The sequence below is a fragment of the Drosophila tropicalis genome, unplaced genomic scaffold (assembly GCF_018151085.1).
Source record: "Drosophila tropicalis isolate 14030-0801.00 unplaced genomic scaffold, ASM1815108v1 contig_761, whole genome shotgun sequence".
In the NCBI taxonomy this organism is placed as follows: Eukaryota; Metazoa; Arthropoda; class Insecta; order Diptera; family Drosophilidae; genus Drosophila; species Drosophila tropicalis.
Window position 1 is genome coordinate 74570 of NW_027173249.1, and position 26498 is coordinate 101067.

General features: G+C 36.0%; 2 protein-coding genes across 7 annotated transcripts in view; one reads left to right on the plus strand and one right to left on the minus strand.

Moving 5' to 3' along the window:
* Positions 1–18191, plus strand: part of LOC137579691 (uncharacterized) — a 29694-nt gene extending 11503 nt beyond the window's left edge. Inside the window, exon 2 of the mRNA XM_068293463.1 lies at positions 17552–18191. Coding sequence (XP_068149564.1) covers positions 17552–18073 — 522 coding nt within the window. The 3' untranslated portion in view covers positions 18074–18191. The remainder of the gene's footprint in view (positions 1–17551) is intronic.
* rdgA (retinal degeneration A) overlaps positions 1–26498 on the minus strand; it is a 112289-nt gene that overhangs the window by 38229 nt on the left and 47562 nt on the right. For all 6 annotated transcript variants that reach the window (XR_011032884.1, XR_011032883.1, XM_068293459.1 and 3 more), the window contains exon 2: positions 124–974. Coding sequence is in view for 4 of the 6 variants with exons in the window: in XM_068293459.1 (XP_068149560.1) it covers positions 124–213 (90 nt within the window). In the remaining 2 variants the exon portion in view is untranslated. The remainder of the gene's footprint in view (positions 1–123; positions 975–26498) is intronic.

Here is a 26498-nt window from a genome sequence, read left to right on the forward strand (position 1 = left end):
TATCGATAACAGTAACAAACAATGATATCAAAACGAAACGTAACACAAACAAAATACTGTCATGCGTCAAATGAAATAGAGTACGAATTGACTGATTGACTAGTTTCGACAGATTAACTGTACCTGTTTAGGAACTTCAAGGCTATTCTGCATTTTCATTTCGGCTCCTGTTGGAGTGCGCGAACGCGTGAAAGTGGTGCGTAGGCGCTGCATTGTTGTGTTCCAGTGTTTAGTTTGAGTAAATGATGTTGCTACAGTTGTTGGCTTTGATGTTGCTGCTGCTGCTGCTGCTTTTGTTGCAATTGCTTTGACCTATAGCTGCGGCTATTAATGCTGCTGCTGTTGTCGTTATTGTTGGTGTTGCTGCTGCAGATAAAGTTGTATTTGTTACTATTGTTGGTTTTTTAATTATAGATTGTTGATTGTTGTCTATTGTTGTTTTGTTTATGTGTCTATATCTTATTTTGCTGTCGCTATGTTTGCTGCTGTTGCTGCTATGGCAATTACTGCTGCAGTTGCAGTTGTTGTTGTTGCTGTTGCTGGTTTTATTTTGCTGATCGTCGTCGTTGTTTTGGCTATTTCTTGTTTCACGGTTGTTGTTATTATTATTATTATTGTTTTTGCTTCTGCTCTTGTAGTGGTTGTTGTAGTTGCTGCTGTAGCTGGTTAAATGCTGATTGATTATTCCGATGGTCAATTCCATTTCGATGATGATTATTTTTCACACAATTAATGTTTATTTTTATTTAGTTCCCCCATACAAACTCAACACAGACACAACACGATAATCTGCTGAAAAACGCTGCCTTTTCCACGAGTTTCATACGCGAGTTTTGCCGTCTGTCTGGTGTTGTTGTTTTTGTTGTTGTTGCTGTTGCTGCTGTTGTTGTTGCTGCCGCTGTTGGTTGTTCAAAGTACCAGCATGGTCTTTTTTGTCTCTTTGCCTTTTACTTTTAATTAATCAAAAGTTTTTGCTGTAAATTGCAATTTACCAATGAAAAGGGGAAGACAAAAAAGAAAGGTAGAAAATTGATTAAGTTAGTTTGAATGGCTGAAAAGCATTTTGCACCATTTGAAAAACCAAAAAAAAAAAAAAAAAAAAAAGAAAAGCAAACACACACATAGACACAACAGACAACGATAGGTAAAGTAAAACAAAAAAATAAAGTTCTCAATTTACAAACAACAATTTGCTGACCAATTTCACGCAGATATACACACATAGATAGATACTGGGCGAAAACACTGAAAAGTTGAAAATATCTCATGTTGAGAAAAGTTATTCTGGTAAAATTAAACTTTTAATCGACCGTGGCCTTGGGATTTGTCATGACATTTGATAATATCCTGACAGAAATCTTATAGAGATTTTCCAGTTACTACAATTAATATTCCAGAGCCAGAGACAAGAACAAGAAATCAATTTTAAACTAGTTTTTCAGCATTTTGTGCTTTTCTTCTTTTTGAATTTTTATTTATATTTGTTAACAGAGTTGTTTATTTTTTATTCCCTTGGAAAAGGTATACACATACAAACAGACACACACCTCAGCTTCGGTTTTATTTTACATACAATAGGTGAAAAAATCTATTATGGTATGTGCCTTTGGCATGTGCCGCAAAGCGCGAGTCGGTGATGAGGTCAAACTATACACTGAACAGAGAAAGCAAAGAGAAAAGGGCGAGCTGCCGTTTAGGGTAGGATAGAAAGGATACGGCTTTGGACAATGCCGTGCCACATCAAACAGTGCTGGGTATGTATGTTTATGTGTGTATGTGTGTGTGTGTGTGTGTGTGGGATGGCAAATCGAAAGCGTGAAATTAAATGAAAATGATATAGCTTTGAAATTGAATTCCATAGAAATGCCAAAAGTTCAGTCAACAAGACAGCAAGAGGCATCGTAAATGGATGAATGACAGAGAGCCTCAGAAGCGATAGAGAGGGAGAGAAAGAGAGAGACAGAGAGAGAGAGAGAAAAAGGTTAAAATGGAGAACGCTAGATAGTGAAGGAATTTCGGAAAAGGACGTCTTTCCCTAGGTAGTGAAGGAATTTTAAAAAGCACATTATTAGTGAGAGACGATGATGGAAATGTAAAATTGGATTTAAATATTTTACAGCCTACTTTTAGGCAGCTCATTGGAGGAAAATTACGATCAATTGAGTGTGATGTAATTTGGGATGCTCGCAATTGAATTGCAATGCTTTGAACAAAAATCACACACATATAAAGTGGCACACGAATGCAGAGAAATAAATCCTCACATTTGACCCTCATTCATATCCTTGGTCATTGTTTTTCCCTCTCGCATTCAGCAAGTCAAATCCGCCTTGCTTAAAAGCAAGAGTCAAATCATTAATACATACGTTTGTAAGTAGCAGCCAGCGCACATGCATGTATAGGTACATACATTTGTACATGAACAACAAGCAACTTATTACAAACATATTATTTATTTGCACTGTTCCTCCTTCAAAGCCTCCGCTCACGCTTCCCGTTTGCGCCCGTCTGGCTCCCTCGAAATTGTTACGAGCCCCTTTGCCACTAAGTAAAAAGTTTTGTATAATTTTTCATGAAGGCAGAAGAAGGAGACAGAAACAGTTTCCCCAGATCCCAGCATTGAGCTCCTCCATATCTCACCCGCACGATCCTATGGGAATCGGTGGCGTATGAGCAATGGCCTTATTATGTGACTGAGCCGGGGAATTGAGAGTTCCCTTTGCCCTTAGCCTTCGACAGTAACAAAAAGTTTAGCTCCCGTTTTTTAGATGTACATACATGCATACATACAAATGGACATATGTATATTATTTCTGACAAAATCGAAAGAAACGGTTTTTTGTTTATTTAAACATTCTGATTAAAAATATGTATGAACATTTTGTATTCTTATAGATTAAGATAGGCTTTTGTATTGATATTGACCCATCTACAAATATTATTTTAATAATAAATAACTTATGAAATGTTTTTCCCAAAAAAGTCTCATCCGGAAGTCTTTACATGTCTACTCGACTCGGCTGTAAGAGCTGATCAAGAATATACTTACATACATACATATATATATATATATGTATATATACCTTAAAGGTTTATGATGCGATAGTTTTCATCTTTATTGCCCCTTTTGCTGAAAATTTACTTTGCTCAGACAAACTTGAGTTTTGCTATGGGAAACTTATAATTTTTGATAATTTATTAATTCGAATTCACACCATATAATGACTTCAGGATCATAGCAAAGACATTCGGAGAACTAAATCCAAATGCATTTTAGTATACAACCGGGGTATATTTTATTAGTTTAAAGTTTATTGCGATGAAAAAGCGTTCCAACTGCGAAAAGAAACAATCGGAATTCTATCCTAGTGTTATTAAAATGGTTTTCAAATTTTAATACTCTAGTTCTGGGTGCATAATATAAAAACTACCTTGCCCCAATATACAGTCCTTTATATACTTATACAACAGTTCTGTAGCAGAAACTACAACTAACTAGTATTCATATTTTACCTTCTGTAATTATCTCTTTAGTCAAAACGCAGTAGATTTTGGCCTACGATTCGGGAAACAAAATACCTTTACTTCTCAAGTTATAAATGCAAATAAATAAATACTAGATAGTTAGTTATAAAAACTATTCTGGATTTTTCGAAATCCTGCGACTGGGACCAGCGACCGCCATTAGGCTTAGCTGCTCATTCATTTGCGCAACAACCGCGGTGAAAGAAAAAGGAAAAAACTGAACGAAGGGGAGAAAAAGTCAATTTGGAAACTTTTGGAAGGGTTTAATTGGTTTGGGGTAAATTTTTTGTTTCTGCTGAATGAAGGAAAACTGAAGGGTAAAGTGAAATCAGCGCAAGGAAATCAACTTGACAGCTGAGTTATGGGGCGCATGGAAGTGGAATGAGAAGAGAAAGGGCGGAAAAAAAACCCAACCATTACGATAAAGGGAAGTGGCCAAGAAGAGGCTGGGAAGTTGTCTTAAATAAAAGAAAGGAGCAAGAGAAATGTTATGTTAATTTCAATTAATTGTTGGCAGACGAAAGAGAATCGAAAAGAAAGTTTCCAGCAAAAGAGTTGGAGGAAATAAGACACAGCCCAAGGAGACTGGAGGAAAAGATGTTAAGGATGGGTGGCCGTTGGCTTGGCCTGGGTTGGTTTGACTAAAGCAGCTGTGGTGGCTGAAGAATGGGAGCCGGCCGCCATAATTTGCCGCCAGTTGTCAATGCCAAGGATGTTTGTTTCCATTTAATGGCTGTTAGGAAATTATTTAACACGAAAACGTTTTACGAATCACATGGACCAAGAAGGAGAAATAAAGAAGACCAGACCATAAGAGGTTTGAGAAAAAGGTGGTCGACGAAAAAGAGTTTCCCAACAAACTGGTTGAATATTCAAATAGATTCTTTCATTTCTTTTTTTCACTGCTAACTTTTTTAAGTTATTTTTTTTTTTAGTTTTTTTTTCCTACTTCGTGTACACGTGTCGAAGGACGTGGCAAGAAGAATAAATAAGAACATTTTGCTCTTTGATAGATTCAAAAAAAAATATAAAAAAGCTAAGTTCGGCCATGCCGAATTTTAAATACCCTTTTTATAGCCGATCTTTTTTAGAATTTGGGTATATAATATTTCATTTCATAAAGATACTAGATACTTTTTATATGGCATTAGATAATATAGAAGTTCGATTCGACCATTCATCATAATTTTTTCTCCAACGCCTTCAAATTGGGGACGTCAGGTTGATTCCCACGGACGGACAGTCGGGCAGACTTTTTGGGGTGGGGAAGGCTTTTCTCCTCTGAGTAACAAACATCTGTCCAGTTTTATAAAACCCTCTGCAAGGGTATTAAAAACAACAACAAAAGAACAAGAAAGAAGAGGCAAAAAAGGAAAAAGGTAAAAACTTTTGACTCTGGCAAGTAGGTCAGACCACAAAAACGCACACACTCAGAGAGAAGGAATTGAGTTCACTATTTTTAAGAGGGTCCATTGAAAACTGAAGTAGGTTAAGTGCTATATCCTTTAAGCCATCGATTTTAATATGAATCAATATATGTATGTACATTATACATATGTATATACTTTTATTTGTAAATCTAAAAATAGTAATGGCATTTGTATTTCTTATTTTTTGATTTGTTATTTGATTTTGGCACCAGTCGCGTGTAAAACGCTTCGACACAATTATCAAAACTGACAAAACACAGAACAAATTATACAATATTTTTTGTTCGTTTTGTGTTTTATGACAGACCTGATGAATCGAATTGATCTGACATTTGACATTTCATTAATTTGACATTTCATTAATCGGGTTGCAAGTAGAATGAGTTGGTGCTCTACTCAAATTGAATTCGAATCAGTCACAACTAATTTACAGTTGTCCGTCTTTGCGTATTATACCAAAACCTATGAAACTATTGTTATACCATTGTAAGAAGGGTATATTAATTTTGACCAGAAGTGTGCGACGCTAATATGGACGCTTATCCGACCTAACAAAATATATATACATTCTAATATTCTTAATCAGCAAGGCAAAACGGGTTCATATAGCTCCGTTCGTCCGTCTGGTCTAAACCTCATCCTACAGAGATTGTTTGCATATCAAACGACTTTCATATGGCTCAAACAGTCGGTTCGAAACAGTTTCTAAACACCTTTGCTTTTTCTAGACAATCGTTAGAAAATTTAATATATGATTTTTACGAGAAGACGGTTCTTGAAAAGGAGAGGGTAAGAGAACTTACAAGGATTTAAAAAAGTTCGGCATGGCCGAAGTTAACCCCGGCCTTCTAATTTTTTTCCTTTGTGATTGATAGTTTCGATTATAGAAAGTTGGCCGGATAAGGTCGGTAAGACAATGGCAGCTTTCAATGGGTTTTCCAACGCTGCTGCTAATTGTAGGCATTTTCTGATTAATTTAGGATGAGTAGCAGCAGATAATAACTGCTGTGGGCTGTGGCCATAATCCATATGGAGTGATATATGACATTTTAATACCGATGCAAACATAACCTATAACTAATTTTTTTAGGCTTATTATTGCTTTTTGGTTAGATCACATCACATTATATTGCTAAGACGATGTCAAGTTAAATTAGGGCATTTAACATGGTAACGTTAAAAACTGCTTAAATACAATACATATACTTATCTATGTAGATATGTTAGATAAATACCATATGTACACACACACACACACACATTCCAATACATATAAGAGACCCTTGACCAAAGGCAATGGCTCAATGGATTTTCTTTTGACAAGCGCAGAGAACTGAATTCTTCGAGTGTTATTGGAAGTTTAACAAAAACAACCAAAATAAGTATAGAAGAAGACAAGAGGGAAAAAATGTGCTAACTACTAGTATACATAACAACGAGCAAACCGAAATCTCGGGCTATTGGTAATTTGAAACTTGTTATACGAAAAGTGTTAATCAGATTTTTAAGCAGTTTCTCGCTCCGCTCCACTCCACTCCGCTTCACTCTACACTACTCTTCGTCTCTGTGAACTAAATTGAAATTTTCCATATACTTTGAGTTCAGTTGGCTTACAATTTTTAAATCGAACGGTTGTTGTCTGATAATATTCATATATATGTGTATATATATATTTTTTTTTTGTGTGCGTGTGTGTGTAAGGATCACAAATTTTATAAAAACTACTAATGGATTTGGCAAGATGTCGGAATAGCTGAAAGTCACACAAAATCATAAAATGTTTGCCGTTTTGTTATTGTTGTGAATTTTATTGATTTCAAAAATTACGGCTATGCCTCATCTAGTCAATTGCATTAGTTTGATCAAGTCAACTGTGTGCCAAAACGAAAATCGTTTTTATCCGTAACCATCGTTGGGTTAAACTCAGTGTATTGAATACTGCCAAATGCACTTATTGCAAATGCTAGGGCTTAAAAAAGATGGCTGCATAAATAACAATGAGCTGCATGTATCATAAATAACAATGAGCCGCAGTTTATTGTAATATCTATTGAAAGACCAAACGGGCAATGCAATCAGCAGTAGCAAAAGGCTTTTGCTGCGGCGGAGACGTGAAAAGCAAGACAAACTTTTTCCATTAATAGACATAGAAATGTAAGCCAACAATACACACAGCGGCACCACCCCCAACCATCAATGCTCTTCGCTTCCTGCACCCTTCCCCATCACTTTTCCTCCTTGGGCGAAATCTATAGAGACCAAGATAATGAGCAACTCAACATGAGTCTTGGTTGCATTGAGTTGGGGCTCAACCACATATGTATACAAAAAGGGGAAAAAAGAAAATAAACAGCAAAAATTAAGGAAACTTTCCAAAGGTTAACATAATTTTTTCATAAAGTTTGAGCTAAATCTAATATATGTTGAATTTGTTAGAGTTTTATTATAGTCTTCCATGCTATTATACATAATATCAATCAACCGATTTCAAAGAATTTTAATGACAAAAGATTGCCGTCCTATAAAGCATGCAAAAGCATATAAAAACCAGAGGGCTTGGCCTTTTGTATACCCTTGAAAGTGCTTCTGTTACTCTTTCCTTGCCAACAAGCATCAGAATAGAACATATGCAAAATATTACATAGTTATTCTACTTAGATCTAATTGAATCTATGACAATCGCTTAGAAGAAGAAGTTATTATGAAATGTCACTGTGTTTGACCGATTGTTCCTATGAAGTCCTATAGAGGTCTATATATCCTCTTGTATCCCAATCCAATGCAATAGAATAGAAGTCTAGGACGAGTTTTTGTTGATCCAGCAGAAGGGACGGTTCAAGAATAAATATATATGTATATACAAACATATATTGTACTATATAGTCAGAGATGCTTTCTTCTTTTCGTTGCATACAAAGATATAGGATGGGTATAATCGTAATATTTCTACCAAATGTTCTTCATACGTTGTAAATCAAAGGAATTCGTCCACTTTCTCTTCTTCTTTTTGGCAATCAAAGGCTCTTACGAATTGGTATAACCAAGGTAATATTTAAATTTAGAATCTTTCATTATAATCAGGTATTGATTGCATGCCATATGATTTAATTTACAAACTTAACCGTTTTAAATAAAAGCTTTATAAGAGATCTGTAACGTGTGCCATAATACTTTAATAATAACACTTTTCTTCACTTTTCTTTCAAGAACTGAAATGCAAATTTTTGATATAACAATGGAGAGAAAGAACTTTAGAAAAGCCATCAACACTTGGCCGTGGTTGTCACCATCTTCTCTACATAAATTGTTTGTTTTTCTTTCACTTTCAATAACATGAGAAACGGAAGCCACGTTAAAGCGGAAGCACAGTGGAGAGAAAAAGAGATGGGGCTGAGAAATACAGAGACAGAGACAGAAGCATCACGAGGACAAAATACGGAAAACAAAAACACTGAGACAAACGCAAAGCCAAACAACAATTAAGCGCATAAAATAAGGATAATCCGGTCGAGCAAACAAAATGGTATTAGAGAGACACGCCGAGATACACACACACACACACACATATATAAACAGGAGAAATTGAAAGAGGGAGGTAATTTCCATAAACATAAACAACAGTTTGAGTGCATAATCAAGTGGAAAAATTGTTCCCCGCACAGCAGCCCAAAAACAACTGGCACAATCTAATTGCAAATTATGTTGGCCAGTGTAGGAAGAAGTTTGTCGTTTTGCTGAAGTAACGTAACTAAACTAAACTAAACGGAACCAAACGAAACGAAACGTTGGCAAACTTTTACTTGCCTACCGATTTATATGCATTATAAAGGGATTTATGGCATTGCCAACGAACAGTAAACAGAGCAACAACAAACGGATAGTAGGTAAAAAGGCATCGTATAAAAATTCTTTAATGAATTTTGCAACAATAAGAAGAAACTTTTATTTATTTACAATTTGTTTGGCAACAAGTTTCATTATTTGATTTGGTGTTGCCCAAAAGTATGCAGCACCAAAATTAGAGAAATGGCAACACACTGACTAAAAAACTTTATTCCGGCTGACATAACAAAACAGCCGGGTCTCATTTCGGCCACGCCGAAGTGTGTATACTCTTTCAAATGTTAGTGTTACTCTTCACTAACCCGTCAAAGTGGGAAAACGTTTTCTATAAAAACTCTAAAGTTCGCAAAAGAACGGCCTATACGGCGCTTTATCGAATGTGTACCTATATGACAGCTATAACATATAGTTATCCTATTTTGATCAAATTTAGCACAGTTATTAACAAGTACATTGAACTGACAAAATGGCGACAATAATCCCAAAAATATTGATAAAAGTCACTGTTTTGGGTCCTTGCTATGGGTGCCATATGATACTACATACTAGGTATATGTACATATATCCGATCTCCATCAAATTTGGCGCATTCGTTTAGAGTTATATTAGACTCCCAAATTTTATGACAATAGCTTAGAAAACATTAAAGTAATTGTGAAAAGTCACATGACTTTAACTTTTGCCGTTTTTTAGGGAGCTATATGATATAGTGGTCCGATCCGGCTTCGTCCGAGATATATGTACAAACTGTGCAGTATATACAAGCTAAATCCAAAATTAGCTCTCTAGCTCTAGCTTTAATGGTCTAGGAGGGGGTTTGCGTTTACCCAGACGGACGGACAAGGCTAAATGAGCTCGTCTCGTTGTGCTGATCAAGAATATATATACTTTATATGGTCTGAGAAGCGTTGCACACTTCTGACAAAAGTAATACACCCATTTGCGAGAGTATAAAGACAAAAATTGATATCAACAATAAATTGAAAAAAGAAAAGTATACGACAAAAAAAAAGAAAGAAGAAAAACAAAACAGCAAACAAACTTGCAAGACAACTTTTCTGCTTATTTTTCCTTTTTTTGCGTTTTGTTTTGCTTAATAAATATACCGCTTTTTTGGTAGTGTGTGTGTGTGTGTGTGTGTGTGTGTGTGTTAACTGTGTGAGTTGCAGTATTTTATTGCCTTGCCAACAGGGTTAGAGGTAAGCAACAGGCAAATGAATCATTGAAGTTGACAGTTGAGTGTGTGTGCCCTGCCGCAAATTGAGTTGTAATTCATTTTGAAGACAAAACTTCAACAGAGGCGCAGGCAGGACGAATGGGAGCAAGTACTAGAGAGAAGGACAAAAAAACCGACAAAATAAAGGATGCATGTGGGTTGAGATCAGAACAGTTTGGAAAACGTCAACTCCACACATAAAAGATGTAGTAAAATCGACAATAGATTCCCAAGTTGGATTTATGTACATATTTTTAGAAAAAACCAATTAAATAAAAAAATATTTACATTTAGGAAACAACTAGCATACATTGTGTTTTGGATTGTGTGCATAATTAAATTACACAAATTACAATTAATTAGCAAACATTCGATTTAAAAGCAATGCAGATATTAATACGGCTTTTTTTAATCAACAAATAAAGTTGCCAGTTGATTTGGTTATATTGTTTATTTTAATTCATGGTCGGTCGCCCTCGCTTGGTTAGCCCATGGTTATACAGCCCATATCCGGACTCTATGTTAATGGGCAACGCACGAAAGTATGCAATATTAATTTGACGCATTAAAAGCCTGCCACGTGGAGTGGTGCGGAGCGGGGGAACCAGAGAAAGACAAACAAAATTTCCGGGTCAAGAGTTGAGCCGAGAGATCGCTTCACTCTGGTCACTGAGGTTATATGCCGATATAAGTGCGTAATAATTATAATGAATAAGTAATAAACAAAACATCAACCAGGCAACGCAATGCTGAAAAGTGAATGGGGGAAGAAATGCGAAGGTTGGGAAGTCGGATGGGGAATAGGTCATAACGCAGAACGGAGACGAAAGGACAGTTGCATTTTTAATTTAATTTATTTATTCATGGCTCTGTACATACACACACAAACACACGAACACACACACACATACCATATTAGCACATCATTTAAAATTATTTTGCTGTATTTCGATTTAGAGCATATTATATACATATGTATGTTTGTACATATATGCACTGTATAATGTGCTCTAAATCGGAATCAAAATAGTGTTATTGCGTTGTCCGTTCTGTTTACAATTACCAATTAGTGTCATATAAGCGTTACTTTACAACGAATTTAATATTAAATTTAATTCAATTTTAATTACACAAATATTACGAATGCGAGAGCAAAAATTTACAAACAAAAAAGATTCCTCATTAAATCTGCCAACTGAATGGACTAAAATAATTCAATTATATATATTGAAAATCTCTCACAAAAAAAATATGTAGAAATATTTTAAAGGTTTGTCAGCCATAATTAATTTTTATTCATCTGGAAACTTCTTTTTGTCACATTAAAATACAGAATCAAAGTTGCCTAAAAATTTCAGATGAGTTGTCTAAGTGGCCCATCCAAGTGGGCAACTAAACAACCAGGACCCGGGCTCAAGTCCAAGGATCCCAGGTTAGAATTCAAAAAGTTTTCGTCCAAGCCGAAGGTTATAAGAAAGTTTACACAACTATGTTCCATTCTGATAATAACAATTATTTAATTTCTTTATTTTTGCATTGTCTGTAGATAGTTAAGCTAGTTTTTATGTTCTGAGGCAAGAGCGAGAAAGAGAGCGAGAGGAGAGACCAATTGACTTAATGTCCCACGAGCTATTTGGGGCTTCGAATTGATAATGATGATGATGGAAGTCGCTAACTTGTCCGTAAGGCCTGGGGGGACTTGAAGCAATTAATTTTAACATAAATTTTTAGTACCAGCAACAGGCTCTTATGCTTTTATCTCAAGTTAACCTTGGTTAGCTTTTTTCGTCTGTTTCCGTATTCGTTTTGGTTTCATTTCGAATCGTTTACTTTGGTTCCAGTCCCGAATTTCGTTGGCCTTCCACATGTTGCGTGTATTCAGACTGTGTTGTTGACCTAATTTGCCACCTTGCCTCATCGCTCCTAGTGCCAATAAATTTTCGTGGAGGGAAAAGAAAAGCAAAAAATACTTAGCAGTATAATGGCCACGTACATGGGTATACACACTTCTGGGCCTAACTAAGTTTTATATTCACTGTTCTTTTTTTGTGTACTACATCAAAGTCGGAGGTCCGAGTGATTAAATGAAATTTACGAGTATTTCACATTGTGCTGTCCCTTGGATCGAGTACGTGTACGAGTTTTGCATAGGACCCATGTATTTAGTCAGAGATTGATGGGTAGTGTTTTGTCTGTGTTGAAACGAAGGGACGCAGCGGGATTCACTCGGCATAAGCTATGGGATTTAAACAATAACAGGAGTCTCGCTGTAATGAAGTGGCCGACTCATACATGGCGTATAAGTAATCATATTTGAGAATAACGAGAGCAAGAGGCAAAAGAAGAAAAATATTCGAGGCCAACGAAAGATGATAATGAAGATAATTATGGGTAAGTGCCTATCTCACTTTCTTTCTCGTATATAAGAATATACGTGTGGGTATGAGAATAATATTAATTTTAAAAGCAAATATGCAATTACACGAGATTATATATAAGAATGCGTTTGAGCAAGCGCTGACTTCTGAACTGGATTTACGAAATCCTGAATGCAGTTGACATTAATTATTCCACCTAATTTCATTTATACATTCCAAAGTAAGAACTTAATAAACTTAATAAAGTGCATGTAAATTTAACTAACTATATGTGTTTATATATATACATAAATTTAAGTGGATATTGGATTCCAAATCATTATTATACCCTTGCAAAAAGGGTATATTAATTTTGGTCAGAAGTGTGCAACGCATAGAACGAAGCATCTCCGACCATACAAAGTATATATATTCTTGATCAGCACGACGAGACGAGTTCAACTAGCCATGTCCGTCCGTCCGTCCGTCCGTCCGTCCGTCCGTCCGTCCGTCCGTCCGTCCGTCCGTCCGTCTGGATCAACGCAAACTCCTCCTAGACCGTAAGAGCTACAGAGCTGAAATTTTGCACGTAGGCTTGTATATACTGCAGGCGTTGTATATCTCGGATTCAGCCGGATCGGACCACTATATCATATAGCTCCCATACAAACCCCAAAGTCACGAACAGTGACTTTTCTCAATAACTTCGTTATTTTCTATGCTATTATCGTGAAACTTAATATTAAAGAGTTTACTACGCCTATAAGCGACTATGCCAAATTTGATCAAGATCGGGTGACTATATCATATAGCTCCCATACAAACGGCCAAGTCACGAACAGTGACTTTCTCAATACCTTCGTTATTTTCTGAGCTATTGTCGTGAAACTTAATATTAGAGAGTTTACTACGCCTATAAGCGACTATGCCAAATTTGATCAAGATCGGGTGACTATATCATATAGCTCCCATAGGAACGATTGGTCGAAAACAGTGACTTTTGTAAATAACTTCCTTACTTTTAACGCGATTGCTTTTAAATTAAACATTTCTTAATTTAATATATATGTTAATGACTGTGCCGAATTTGATAAAGATCGGGTGACTATATCATATAGCTCCCATAGGAACGATCGGTGGAAAACAGTGACTTTGATCAATATCTTCGTTATTTCCTTTGATTGTAGGCCTTTCTTTCGCAAGCATAATCCTTTTTAGATAAAACGTTTTTCCACATTGATGGCTAATAGGTAAGGAAAGAGTTACCAAAAAAGTTGCAAGGGTATACAAACTTTGACGCGGTCGAAGTTAGCCCCGGCCCTCTGGTTTTTTAAATACTTCTGGTGGCAATGTTTTAATCATTTTGAGATTCCTGGTTTTCAACCATCGATTACTATTGATGCATTCTTGCTGCTAATTAAGTATATTATTAGTTAACTCAAACTATATTGATGGCTTTCTATCTTAGCAATGGGTAACAATCATGTGATGAGATAGTCCAAACAAGAAATGACAGCAATGGGTGTTCCAGTGAAGTTTTCAGATATTGTGGGCGACAATGCAATGGCGACGCGTTGACAGCCATCAACTTAGCTGGGGCTTGGCTCTCATGTTTATTATTATAGAGTAAACAGTATATTAAAGTGCAGACGGAAGCTTATCCGATACCTAATGCCTAATCAGGATCATCAGCTGAGATGATCTAGTCATGTTCGTCTGTCTATTCATACAAACACCTTACAAGATGAAGCAACAAAGCATATGAGTAAGTACATTTAAGCTGGTGAGGTATGCATATAGTTAAAATGCGAAATATTTGACATCTTCCCTACCGTCCCAGAAAAGTGCATGGTGAACCCAAGTCGGGGCGACGACTTACTTTCTTCATTTTATTTTGTACCCGCGCCCCGCCTGACGGCCATTTTTTACGACAAGCAGCCATTTTATTGCAAGTGTTGTTGTCCCCCATCACCAAGCCGTCATTCGTTTGCCCATTTTGAGGTTATTAAAGTTTCAGCTTCAGTTTCATGGTGTGAAGTCTCATTGCAAACACTGACGACACTATGGAGTTGACGGCGGCTAGAATGACAACGATGCACAGTGGTTGCGCTTATTTGTATGTGTGTATATGAAGGATGGTCAAATATGTTTGGACACGCCCCAATTCAGGCTTTAAGAAAGAAACATTTTAGCATCCAGCCCCGCCTTTTTGTAATTTTTAGTTCTTTTCAGGTCAATAAATCAATAAAATCTTCAGAAAACATATCATAACATTGAAGGATTCTACCTTCTTTTTATTTCACATTCATGCAAACATGTATATGTATGTAGATGCATATAGAATCAGATTTCTTCTCCTTGAAATATGGAATGGGTCCAATCTTTTCACTATTCTACTATTCTATTAACTTATCCAGAATCCGAATGGGACACTTAGCACTAACCCACTCATACATTTTAATACTTTACATTTAAAAATGTAATTAAATATATAATAACAATAAAAACAAATATTGCATCTTTAGTATTCAATACTTTGTGACTACATTGAATGAAATTCTGGACTCAACACATGTTTAATATTTATATTATTTAAAATTTAACTGGGAAATTTACCTTAAATTTAAGACTAAATCGAGACCATATACCCACTGTGCAATGGTGTCCCTGTGCCACTGGCCCCATAGCCCGTTAAGCCCCTGGAGTTGTGGCTTCGGCTGCCTTTTTATTTTATTGCTTAAAAGTGCAATCATAAAACGTTCAAGGCCCCCACTCACTCAACATCCTGCTAGTCATGGTGTTCAAATTTGAGTTGCATTAAACTAGCAAGAGAAACTAAGCACACGTCGTGTAAATCAAAGAAATAGATTTCAGACTTAAACGAAAAGCATTAAATAAATAAACAAGAACATGAAATGTTGTAATAGATCAAGTTTGGTTTCTTGTTCCTTTACTGAAATGGCGACAAGTGGCCTAAATGTTTAAATTAACATTCTGCTATTTAGTCGGAGACATCGATGCTTAAATTTTCTACGAATTGTCTTTGGAATCGGATAAAACTAATTTAAAACCAAAAATTTAACTTTCTATGGAATTAACGAAGTTTCAACACATTAAAGAAATAATTTCTCTGTTTGGTGTTTATCGACTACTCAAGACTTGATATTATTTAACAATCAAAAATAAAGATTAAGCCAAATTTAGTAAACTTATTTCTTTTAACTGTAAGCATCAAAGCCACATTTGAATCTTCCCCAATAATTGATATTAGTATTCTAAAGTGGCTTCAAAATATTTAAGATATAAGATTCTTTAATTCAGATTTTTGTCAATTTTTAAATATTGTTGGCAAACAAATTGCCTTCGAGCTGATAAATGGTTAAAGTTGGTATAAGGAAAGGGGAATGTAAATATTATTGCTAGAAAATGACTTAAAAAATGAACATAAAAATTGAAAAGGATGGAAAAGGATATGCGGACACGAGTTGCAGCATAGCGTATGTATACATACAAATACAGGCCAGTTGTGAGTGACAAAAGAGGTCTTGGTCGGCAACCGGAAACGGAACTGGTTAACGGAAATACATATATGTATGTATGCGTGTACGAACAAAAAGAAAAGGAAACAAAATAGATAGAAAAAATGGAGGAGGAAAAAAGTGTAACGGAAATCTTCCTTAGAATGTGACAACTGTCAGCACAACAAAGAGAAAGAGGAGTACCAAATACATAAAAACAGAGACAAAAATAGCAATAGAAATGGAGAGACAGAGATAGACAGCATTAGCATGAATGTGAAAGGGAGAGGATGAAATGTAATTAGATATATAAACAATAAAACTTTAACCATAACAAAGGCCCAGCTTCTGGGCTAAGTGAAATTAACTTTTGCTTCTAACAGTAAACCTAAGCAAATATACCCTTCAGAGCTAACAACTCAAACTCGCCCTTTTACACACACACACACATACCACCCCTTTTTCCAATTGACGCTCTCACGCGCTTTGTTTATTTGAACTTCCCTTTGGGTAAAAGGTCACAAGTTTCAGTAATTACATTTTACAATTTTAAGCTATTTGCTGGCTTTATTTGTAATTATTTAACAATTAGTTGACAAAGTAAAAACCAACAACAACAGCTCAGTGAAAGTTGAGTTATTAACTTGGCAACAATATCACTTAAATAATCATTTAGATATATTGATGAACAATGACAAAAATTTAACCTGCCATATTGATTCATTTTGCCCAATTTAGTCAATGGGAAGCCATCATGAGACCAAATCGATCTCTGTTGCGGATTTTCATAGTTTCTGGAATATTTCATCTTAGCAATCAGGTAGGTTAATCCTTCATACAATGTGAAACAGTCTCCCAATAAGGGAGTAAAATGTTTCACACACGAAAACCACTGCAAAATTTGAAAACTTAAAGAAAAAAGCTTATTGAATATCACACACACTATGGTCGAAGAGAAAATTCCAGGGTATAAATTCCGATTGCAAACACAAATCAAAATTCGTTTTTAATTCCTATTAATGTGCATGTAAAATTTCAATACTCTAGCACTTCGAGTATTATGCCTCAAAATCTTATTATCCTCCTATAGTAAAAGAATGTGAAAAAGTAAGCTACGGACAAAGAATTCACAAAAAGTAAAAATCAAAGTTAAGTTAGATCCACAGAAATCATGCCTGTCTAAAACTAGTCCACATTTTTCTAAAATATGTATGACATCATGCCGCTGTTGACGCTTATCTGAAATTTGTCCAATATATTATCTGTATCAGTGCCGGATTAGCAAATGCTACACGCCCCGCACTTTGGCCGCGCTTTTAATTTCTAAAAACTTTTAGAAACTTTGCCAAATTTTAACCGAGTTTTGAAAGTAATATTTTTTTAATACTGTTAATTTTTTGTATCAAATTATACAAGCATTACAAAAATGGCAAAAACTATGAACGTTAACTTCATGAAGATCTAATTTGTTAGTGTTTGAAGTAATTAAAAAAATAATGATTATTGGTAGATTTTCATTCATGTCTTTACTTTTGAAAACTTATACTTTGGTTTATTGATTGCAGCAAACCAACAAAGTTTAGTCCGGGACTGATCTATATCATTTTTTTATACAAAATCCATTGTATACTACAAGAAATTCATTTTTTTTCCAATTTTCAGTATTGCTATACGATGAAAATTCTTGGGACTCGCTCTTGGGATACACCCAACTACGGCTTGGATTTCAAAATGCATACGAATAACAATTCAATGTCATCAATGACCTATGTGCGACAAGAGGTGCCCATACCATTATGGCATCTGGTGCTGTTGCAACACCCCAGTAAGAAGCGGACCAATTCGGATCGACCGGAGCTGCCACGTGTCCTATACAATTCAACAACAAAAACTTGCGAGTTTTGGAAATACATACGACATGTGACAGCCTGGAACAATGTGGCCAAGATAATGCTAACCAAAGGCGGCAGCAATATGAGCCTGGCATGCCCCCTCAAGGTGGGCAATTATGCAATGAACGTTATACAAGTACCCCCGGATACCGCTCTGCTTAAGTTCATGTATCATCCGAATACCCTCTACTCACTGGAAGGAACAGTCTTTTCACTAAACCCGCACGATGGCGTTACAAGAAAGCGACTTTGCCATTATGAGGTCAATGCAACAATTTTCAAGGCATGCTAAGCAAAAATTAACCCAAAATCCACAGTGCAACCCCGTTTTGGTGTCTTCTTTGAAATAGTTGGTATATTACATTGGTTTTTTTTCTCTTTAGTTGTAAATGTTGCTAAATAAACTGTAAGTGCGCAAAATGCAATGAATGATGTCGATGGGGGTGGTGGGGGGTGGGGGGGGGAGCCCGATACCGCGTCCTAAGACCGGACGGAAACGACAACTTGCGTGTGGCACGTCAGCAGAAAAAGATTTTTAATTAAGTGCGAAATAAAAACGAAACGGCACAAATACCCAGACATACACACACAGCAAAATAAAATAAATGAAATTTCAAGACTATGCACGAAACTAAGACCAAAACCCAGAATAATGTCGATTTAAATGATAAAACCTTTCGATTTAATCATAATCAGAATTTAGCAATTTTTTTTCCTTATCACAACAGTCTCTGAATCCTTTGATTCCACACAGAAGCATAAGAATTGAGATGACAAATCAGAAGTTTAGGCGGTGAAGCATACAAAATCAGAAAGCAAAACCTAGTCTGTAACTACCGAATAATTATTACATACATATGTCCTTTGAATTTTTCGTACGAAATATATTCTTAGAACTGAATGTAGTTAAAATAAATTTGTGTCCATTAGCTGATCACACAGGGAATTCGACTACTTTTCAAGTTGAAGTGATTAAAATGAAAAGTTGACAAAGTCTATTAAAGTGAAGTTTCCTATTTCCAATTGAGTTTTTCTTGGATATCAAGCTCTAGTAATAGAGTTTGCCAGCTTGAGATATCTATAATCAACTTATAACTTACAAACAAACAAATAAATTATATTTAACAACAAATGTATTAAAGTTGGTGATAAATTTCTCGCAAAGAACTATAATTTTATGAAGATGATAAAAGGATGCTTTGGTATTGTGGTTGGCTTTAAGGGAATAGGGTGAGAGGGATGTACGTTGCAATGGGATATGATGATCCTTTACCAGGCAATTGGCATAAAATATACGCTGCCTGCATGCCTCAGACTTATTATTAAAACATAAAAATTTGCATGCAAGCCGCAAACCTAAAGGCTCACAACAACTTATAAGACCGAGAACCTATAAGGAGTGGCACCCCAGATCCAACCAGCCAACCTTAGTGCCACCCCACCCCACCCCAGAACATAAATACGTGCCTTGTTTGTACTTACGTTTATGTTGGCGATGGCAATTTTAACTCGTGAATTATGCACGAAAGAAAAAGATGGCACAAATAAACATGAAGGAACCCAGAAATAAGGTCGACTCATGGAAAGCAAGGCAAATAAGAGAACAATGCCAAAACCAAAGAAAAAGAAACGATTGGGGTAGCAGCATTAGACAATTTTGGCCAGTTATTTACTGGCAGCAGCTGCCAACCCGCCTGGGAGGTGTCTCCAAGCGGTGATTTGTTAACTTGTATTTTGCCATCCCATTTTTCGCCTAAAGATCTGACTGGAGCTCTACCAGTTTGACATCTACTTTCCGTTAGATACATAATTTTTTCTGTGTCTGTGCTAGATTAATTTTAGATTATAGCATAGATCCTAGAGTTTCTGAAATACGAAACCTTGAAAGGCTTAACCTTCAGGTTTTATTTAATTTAGAAAGTTGCAAAGCCGAGTAGAATACTTCCAAAGAATGAACAAATTTTGGGGCCGGTAATTAAGCAGATTTTTGGTAAAACATTTTTGGTTTGTATTTTGAAAACCAAATGTCACTGCCAACATGTCGGAGCCACACTGCAAGAGCAGAAACACAAGAAAATAGTAACTTGCAAAATCAACGAATGCGAAATGCATTCTCTAGGTGGATAAGTGCAGCATGGTGCAGACAGGTGAGGCTTGAGCCTATCACTCCGAATGCAATGTGCACAAGTGTAACTGCAACTCGATCCAGAGCTAACAACACCAACTTTTGTGGTGGGAATGTATATTGCTGTCCCTGACATTGACTACTAGAGAACAGTTACCAACGATATCAGCATTGGGTCATGTGTGTGAAGTCATTTAAGTGTAAAACTCTGCGGGACAACTTCTACCGGTTGCGGTCGCAATCGATTTAAAGTTATCAGTAAATGTGAGACAAGCATCGAAACAAGCAGAACTGTCCGATAGTATATAAAGTTTTGTTAGCTCGGTTGATATATTAATAGAGAATTGTTAGATATGTTAAACATGAAATATCTGTCCCTATAAACAAATTTTAAATTTGCATCACGTACTACGATTCAACGTTTTATCCATCTACTATCTGGCATCTAATGCACTGTTGAATAATGAGAACGCACATTGAGAAGTCTCCACGTGCTTGGTAAATGAAGCTTCTCTACGATAAGTGGATTAAATGGGGAACAAATCTAGGTTGCAAATGGCAGTTGCAGTTCATTAGCTTACCTTCAAGTACCTACAGGTTTAAGATTTCACTTCCTGGTAATGACTTCATCAACTTAGTGGCAATTGTTGCCTGCCTTGGGCTCATTCTCTTATACGATTTACACCCAAACTACACTCAAGAAGAACTACGCTAATCCCCTGAAGCACGCAGTGGTCAAGTGACTGAGTAAGTGGTGCCCAACTGTACACACATACACACGCAACTACCCCCACACGTTTATGAAAATACATTTATATGTGTACATATACACATATGTGGCATATGAACAACCCCGCCTAAAAGCTCGCAACATATTTTTTACGCTGTTCTGCGTTAATTTTTAATTATTCGGTGCATTCCGCGAAAATGAATGAATGAATTTTATACAAGTGAAGAAAAACACATATTAAATCAAATATGTATTTACTATATTAATACATACATTACTGAACGTATGTTCATACATAAATATACATATATGTATGTGTGTTTGTATATAAAAGCCCCGTAAACTATGGTGTAAGGAAACTGTTTAAACTGAGGAAAATATACTGCGCAATAAATGCTAATTTAAATCACTGCAATTTGTGTTGTGGCTGGAAAAAAATGGCCATAAACACACGCACACACACAAATAAAACAACCTGGAGTATTTAGAAATAAGAAATGATTTATGAGATTGCATCCAAGAATGATATATGTACATATGTATACACATTAAATGAAGTAAGTAAGTCGTCTCACCAGCCAACGAGCAACTCCGGCCCTCTGGGCCACCTTGTGAAAAACCATTATACTTGACTATATTATTGTATTGATATTATGAAATCCATATGCTAACATGGCTATTTCAACTCGGCTGTTGAGACTGATCCAGAAAATATATATTAATAGATATGATATGATAGAAATGATGGATTTTGCAATAATTCTGCATCTACGAATGTAAATTAATTTGAAATACATTTAATTTAAGTTGATGTAAGCTTATTCACTGGAAATTTTGCATGAGCAAAAACTCATTTTTATACCCTTGCAGAGGGTATTATAAAATTGGTCAGATGTTTGTAACGCACAGAAGGAGACGTTTCCGACCCCATAAAGTATATATATTCTTGATCAGCATGAGAAGCTAAGTCGATATAGCCATGTCCGTCTGTCCGTCTGTCCGTCTGTCCGTCTGTCCGTCTGTCCGTCTGTCCGTCGGTGCGTACGCGTTTTACTCAGCCATCTTAAGAGCTATCGGGATGAAATTTTTTTTGGGAGCTTTTTTTTACCCGGGTGAGATAAAGTATGAAAATCTTTGGGATCGGACTACTATATCATATAGCTCTGGAACAAAAATTTTTGCAAAAATTGGAGTATCCCCATGAAATTTACCAATATAATAGAATTTGATATAAAATCTCAGATCCCAAAATTTGACCCTGATCGGATAAATAGAACACAAGTTACAGTCTATATAAATCGGTTCAATCGCTGCCGGCAGCTCTGCTTGCTGCCTACTACGTCACCATCTGTTAACAGAGCACATGCATACACACACAGACGCAACGCTACATAAACTGTATGTGTATGCGTGCGTTGCTTTGCTTAGGGAATGAGGGAAGAAGAAGAACAAATTGTACATAGTATGAAGAGTAAAATTGTTTTGTTTGTATATTAATGAATTGAGTTGCAGAAAAGAAATTTTGAACATGTGAAATTATTATTGTCAAGGACTGCAAGGGTATATAAACTTCGGCATAGCCGAATTTAACTTCTTTGATATTTCATTTTAATCTGCAGCAGCAGTCAAATGGGCTAATATGACCGACATTTAACCCTTACCCTAACCTTCAACCACAATTTTCGCATGTCGTATATGAAATAAGAGAGACCATTAAACTGGCAAAGCCAACACGAAGTGCAGTTAAATGGCGCCTCAAGTTACGCCCACAACATATACACACTCACATACCAGCACATACACACACAAACACACATATAGACAAGTGCTTGGACTCCCTTCTCTTACCTTCCCCTGCTTTTTCTCATAACATTAACATTTTTAATATCCTGGATCGTAACATTGAAGAGATGCTTTTGAAAGAGCCAAATCCCCATATTGTTGCCTTGTTTGCTTTTGGTCCTTTTTATTTTCTGCCCCTCTCCACTTATTTAGTGTACTTCTTTTACGATGCGTAGTTGTTGCAATATGTTGCAAGTGTCCATCAAATCATGACCGTCCGTCATTTTGTAAGCACTTTATCATGCAATTACGCATGAAAATGATGATAGCACGCTTAAAAAACACACACACTCCCACATAACCCATGGACAAAGGGAAATTCAGGGAGGGGCAATGGCGGCTGTGGTGAATTGACATTGGCTTAATATAAACTACCACTCGACCATCCTTTTACCATTTTTATGAAAGTACGCCACAAAGAAGGAAATAATACCCTTTAAATAAAAACATTGTGATAACTACTGCCCAAGTAATTTCATTAGGGTTACCAGGTTTGATTAATTTTCGATAAATCCATTCATAAACACTTGGTCTGTTTGAATGTAATCTGCACTATAAGGGCTAAGTAAACGATATTTGTAATTTACCATAGTGCATATCTCCTTTTCTGCATAGGGTATGAATAGAAACTAGGCAATAAAAAAAGCTAAATCGAAACCTGTAAAAATCCAATTCACTTGTCTACTCTAGAATCCCGTTGTTGAGGGGTTTTCTTCCATCGGTCTTTTGCTTGCAAACTAAAACCAAGCTCATCAATAATTTTGATGACAATTTCAACATTAAATTGATGAACAACAATTTGTAAGGATTCAGTTGAACTATCTAATGCGTCTTTTATTGAACGTGACGCCTCCAGGACACACGTGTGGGACAAAAGCTCTTAAACGAAAGCTGGTAGGTGCTTCTGAAACGTGTCGATTGTCTCTTTTATCTTATTCTGTACGCCTTTGTCACGACATTTCGTTTTTTCTTCTTCTACAATTTGTTTTTGGCTATGTAAATTATGAAAGTGGATAGAAAGAGGGACACATTAACCGAGTAATGTAATACAATAATTTTATTGTCTTCATTATACCATGCAACCAGAGGCTGCAATGGCAGGTATATTAAAGTCGCTAGAAAGTCTATAACCAGCAGAAGGAAACTTTTTCGACTCCATTAAGTATACAGCCCAGTCTATCTAGCTATGTATGTCCGTCTGTCCTAGTAGGTATGTCAATCTTATAAATATATTCTGCCTAAATATTAAAAATTTGTTCATAGCATACTTTGAAAGGAAAAAAAAATAGATGTGTGCAAACAATTATGAAAAATAAAAGAATTTATCAATGGAAATGTTAAAGTCCCATACACATACATACTTATTTACATATGTATGTGTACACCTATCTAACAGCCACATCCCACAGACACATGTGTTGGCATCCTGCTAAGAATAAATAATTAAATTGCCTTCCATGCCAAAAACAATAAAACTAAGAACAAAATTGAGTTTATTGAATTCTTTCAGGGTAAAATTGCAATGACATATTTTTCTTCTGTCACAACATTTTAAAGGAAAAAATAAATGAAGCAAGTAAGTCGACTCGTCGACTTGGGTATACCATACACCTGGTGAAACAAATATTTCAAATTTCGAAGACCAAATGTATGTCTATTAAATTGTTTTTACATGTCTTATACTATCTATATCTCGCTCACTCCACAAACACACGAGCACTCTAGCGCCGCTACTAGCCAACGTCCAATTCTGGCCTTGTGGACCGCGTAGTAAAATACGTTCATACGCATATTTTACATGTTTCTAGTCCGATTTCAATAAAATTTGATAGTTTGGTAGAAATAGATAAGATAAATTAGTCTGCCAAATTTAAATGCGATAGTCAAAAAACTAAAGGAGGAAATCGTTTTTTTCTAAATTATGGAGGCGGAAGTGGGCGTGGCAAAATGTGAAAATATCTAAATTCTCTGCGCATACTATGCCAGTATACATACTAAATTTGGTGACTTTAGCTTTGTTAGTTTTTGATAAAATCAGTTTTGTTTAATTTACGGGGGCGGAAGTGGGCGTGGCGAAATGTTTAAATAGCCAATATCTGCGCGTCTATTAAGCTAGTCTACATACTAAATTTGATGTCGGTAGCTATCATAGTTTTTAAGGAAATCACTTTTATGTAAATTCCGGGGGCGGAAGGGGGCGTGGCAAAAAGTTTAAACAATTAGTTTCTGCGCGCTAACTAACCGAGCATATAAACCGAATTTGATGTCTCTAGCTATTATACTTTTTAAGAAAAACAGTTTTGTGTGATTCCTGGGGGCGTAAGGGGGGCGTGGCAAAAAGTTTGAACAGTTAATTTCTGCGCACTAACTAATCGGGTATACAAACTAAATTTGATGTCTCTAGCTGTCATACTTTTTAAGAAAAACAGTTTTATGTGATTCCTGGGGGCGTAAGGGGGCGTGGCCGAAATTCCAATTAATGCTGAACATGTGCATACTACACGAGTATACATACCAAATTTGGTGGCTCTAGCTCTTATAGTCTCCGAGATCTGCGTGTTCATACAGACGGACGGACGGACGGACGGACGGACGGACGGACGGACGGACGGACGGACGGACGGACGGACAGACGGACATGGCTAGATCGACTCGGCTGTTGATCCTGATCAAGAATATATATACTTTATAGGGTCGGAGAAGCTTCCTTCTGCCTGTTACATACATTTTGGCGACTTTAATATACCATTTCACCCTATGGGTGTATGGTATAAAAATTAAACGAAACAAATTGATGGCAATTTACTTAAATTTCATTAAAATACTTTTTGTGTCATTTAGAAACAAAAGAATAGACAAAAAATCAAACAAAAGATACAATAAAAATGTCTAAAAGTGTCAGTTAAAAGCATGTATTGTCTCAGCGACATATTTTCATGGTTTAAATGTTGGACAAAGAATTTTATATTTTCGCATTTCCTATTACAGAGTTTATATTTAATTTTTAAAACTACAGCCTAAAAACTATCCAATAAGGAGGCATGGCTTATAAATAAGAGTTAAGTATGTCTCTTTATCAAACATTCAATAAACTTGGTAGAAAGTCATCGATTTTCAATAGTTAGAGATAAGAGATGCCCCGCATTTGCCCCAGCCTAAGTTTGTTTTCGCGAAATTTTAGATTTTTCAAACTTGCTAGGGTATTCGGCGTGGTCGAAGCTAGCCCCGGCCTTCTGGTACTACAGATTTAAGAGGTATGCATTAAAAAATAAATCCTTGTTTTTCCATTTAAAATCTTTGCATAATCTTTTGGTTTAGGTCTGAAAAGCTTTTGTAACGCCAAAAACCAAAATCAATCCTCTCTTTCTACTTTTTTATATTTGTTTGTTTTTGTTGTGCATTTGGTCAAGCAAATCCATTCACCACAACTCAGGAAACACTGCCCATATGCCTTCTCTTACATTTCTCAATACTCCAAGTAGTTTACTTTTCATAGCCAAATAGCATGAAGAGCGAGACAGCAAAGAACAGGGTAACATCAAGAAATAGTAGAGAATGAGTAGAGAAAGAACAACATTCAACACATAAAAGTAGCAGCAGCAATTTCTTTTCCACTTCTTTGACTTGGTTCCTCTCACTTTTTATACTCTCAAAAAATAAGAATGTTATTTTTGGATGAAGGATCACATTAAATAGCCTTGTCTGTCCGTAGGGATCAACGCAGGCTACTCCTTAACCGTTTCATGAGGTAATTTATTTATCCCATAACTGCGATAGGAACAATCTTTTGAGAATAGATCTTTAGATCAATAATTTAGTTATTTACCTATCGATTGTCATCATATGAACCACTGCGAAACCAAAAGATGTAAAAATTGAGAGTAATCGCTTGCTTTCCTTCTTGATGCAGAGCATAACCAAGTCAACGTGGCGACGATATTACCTCATTGTATTCTAGACGGTAAGGAACCTTTTCTTTATACTATCAACATTCAACGTGCTGTACAAGGTGAAGCGTCA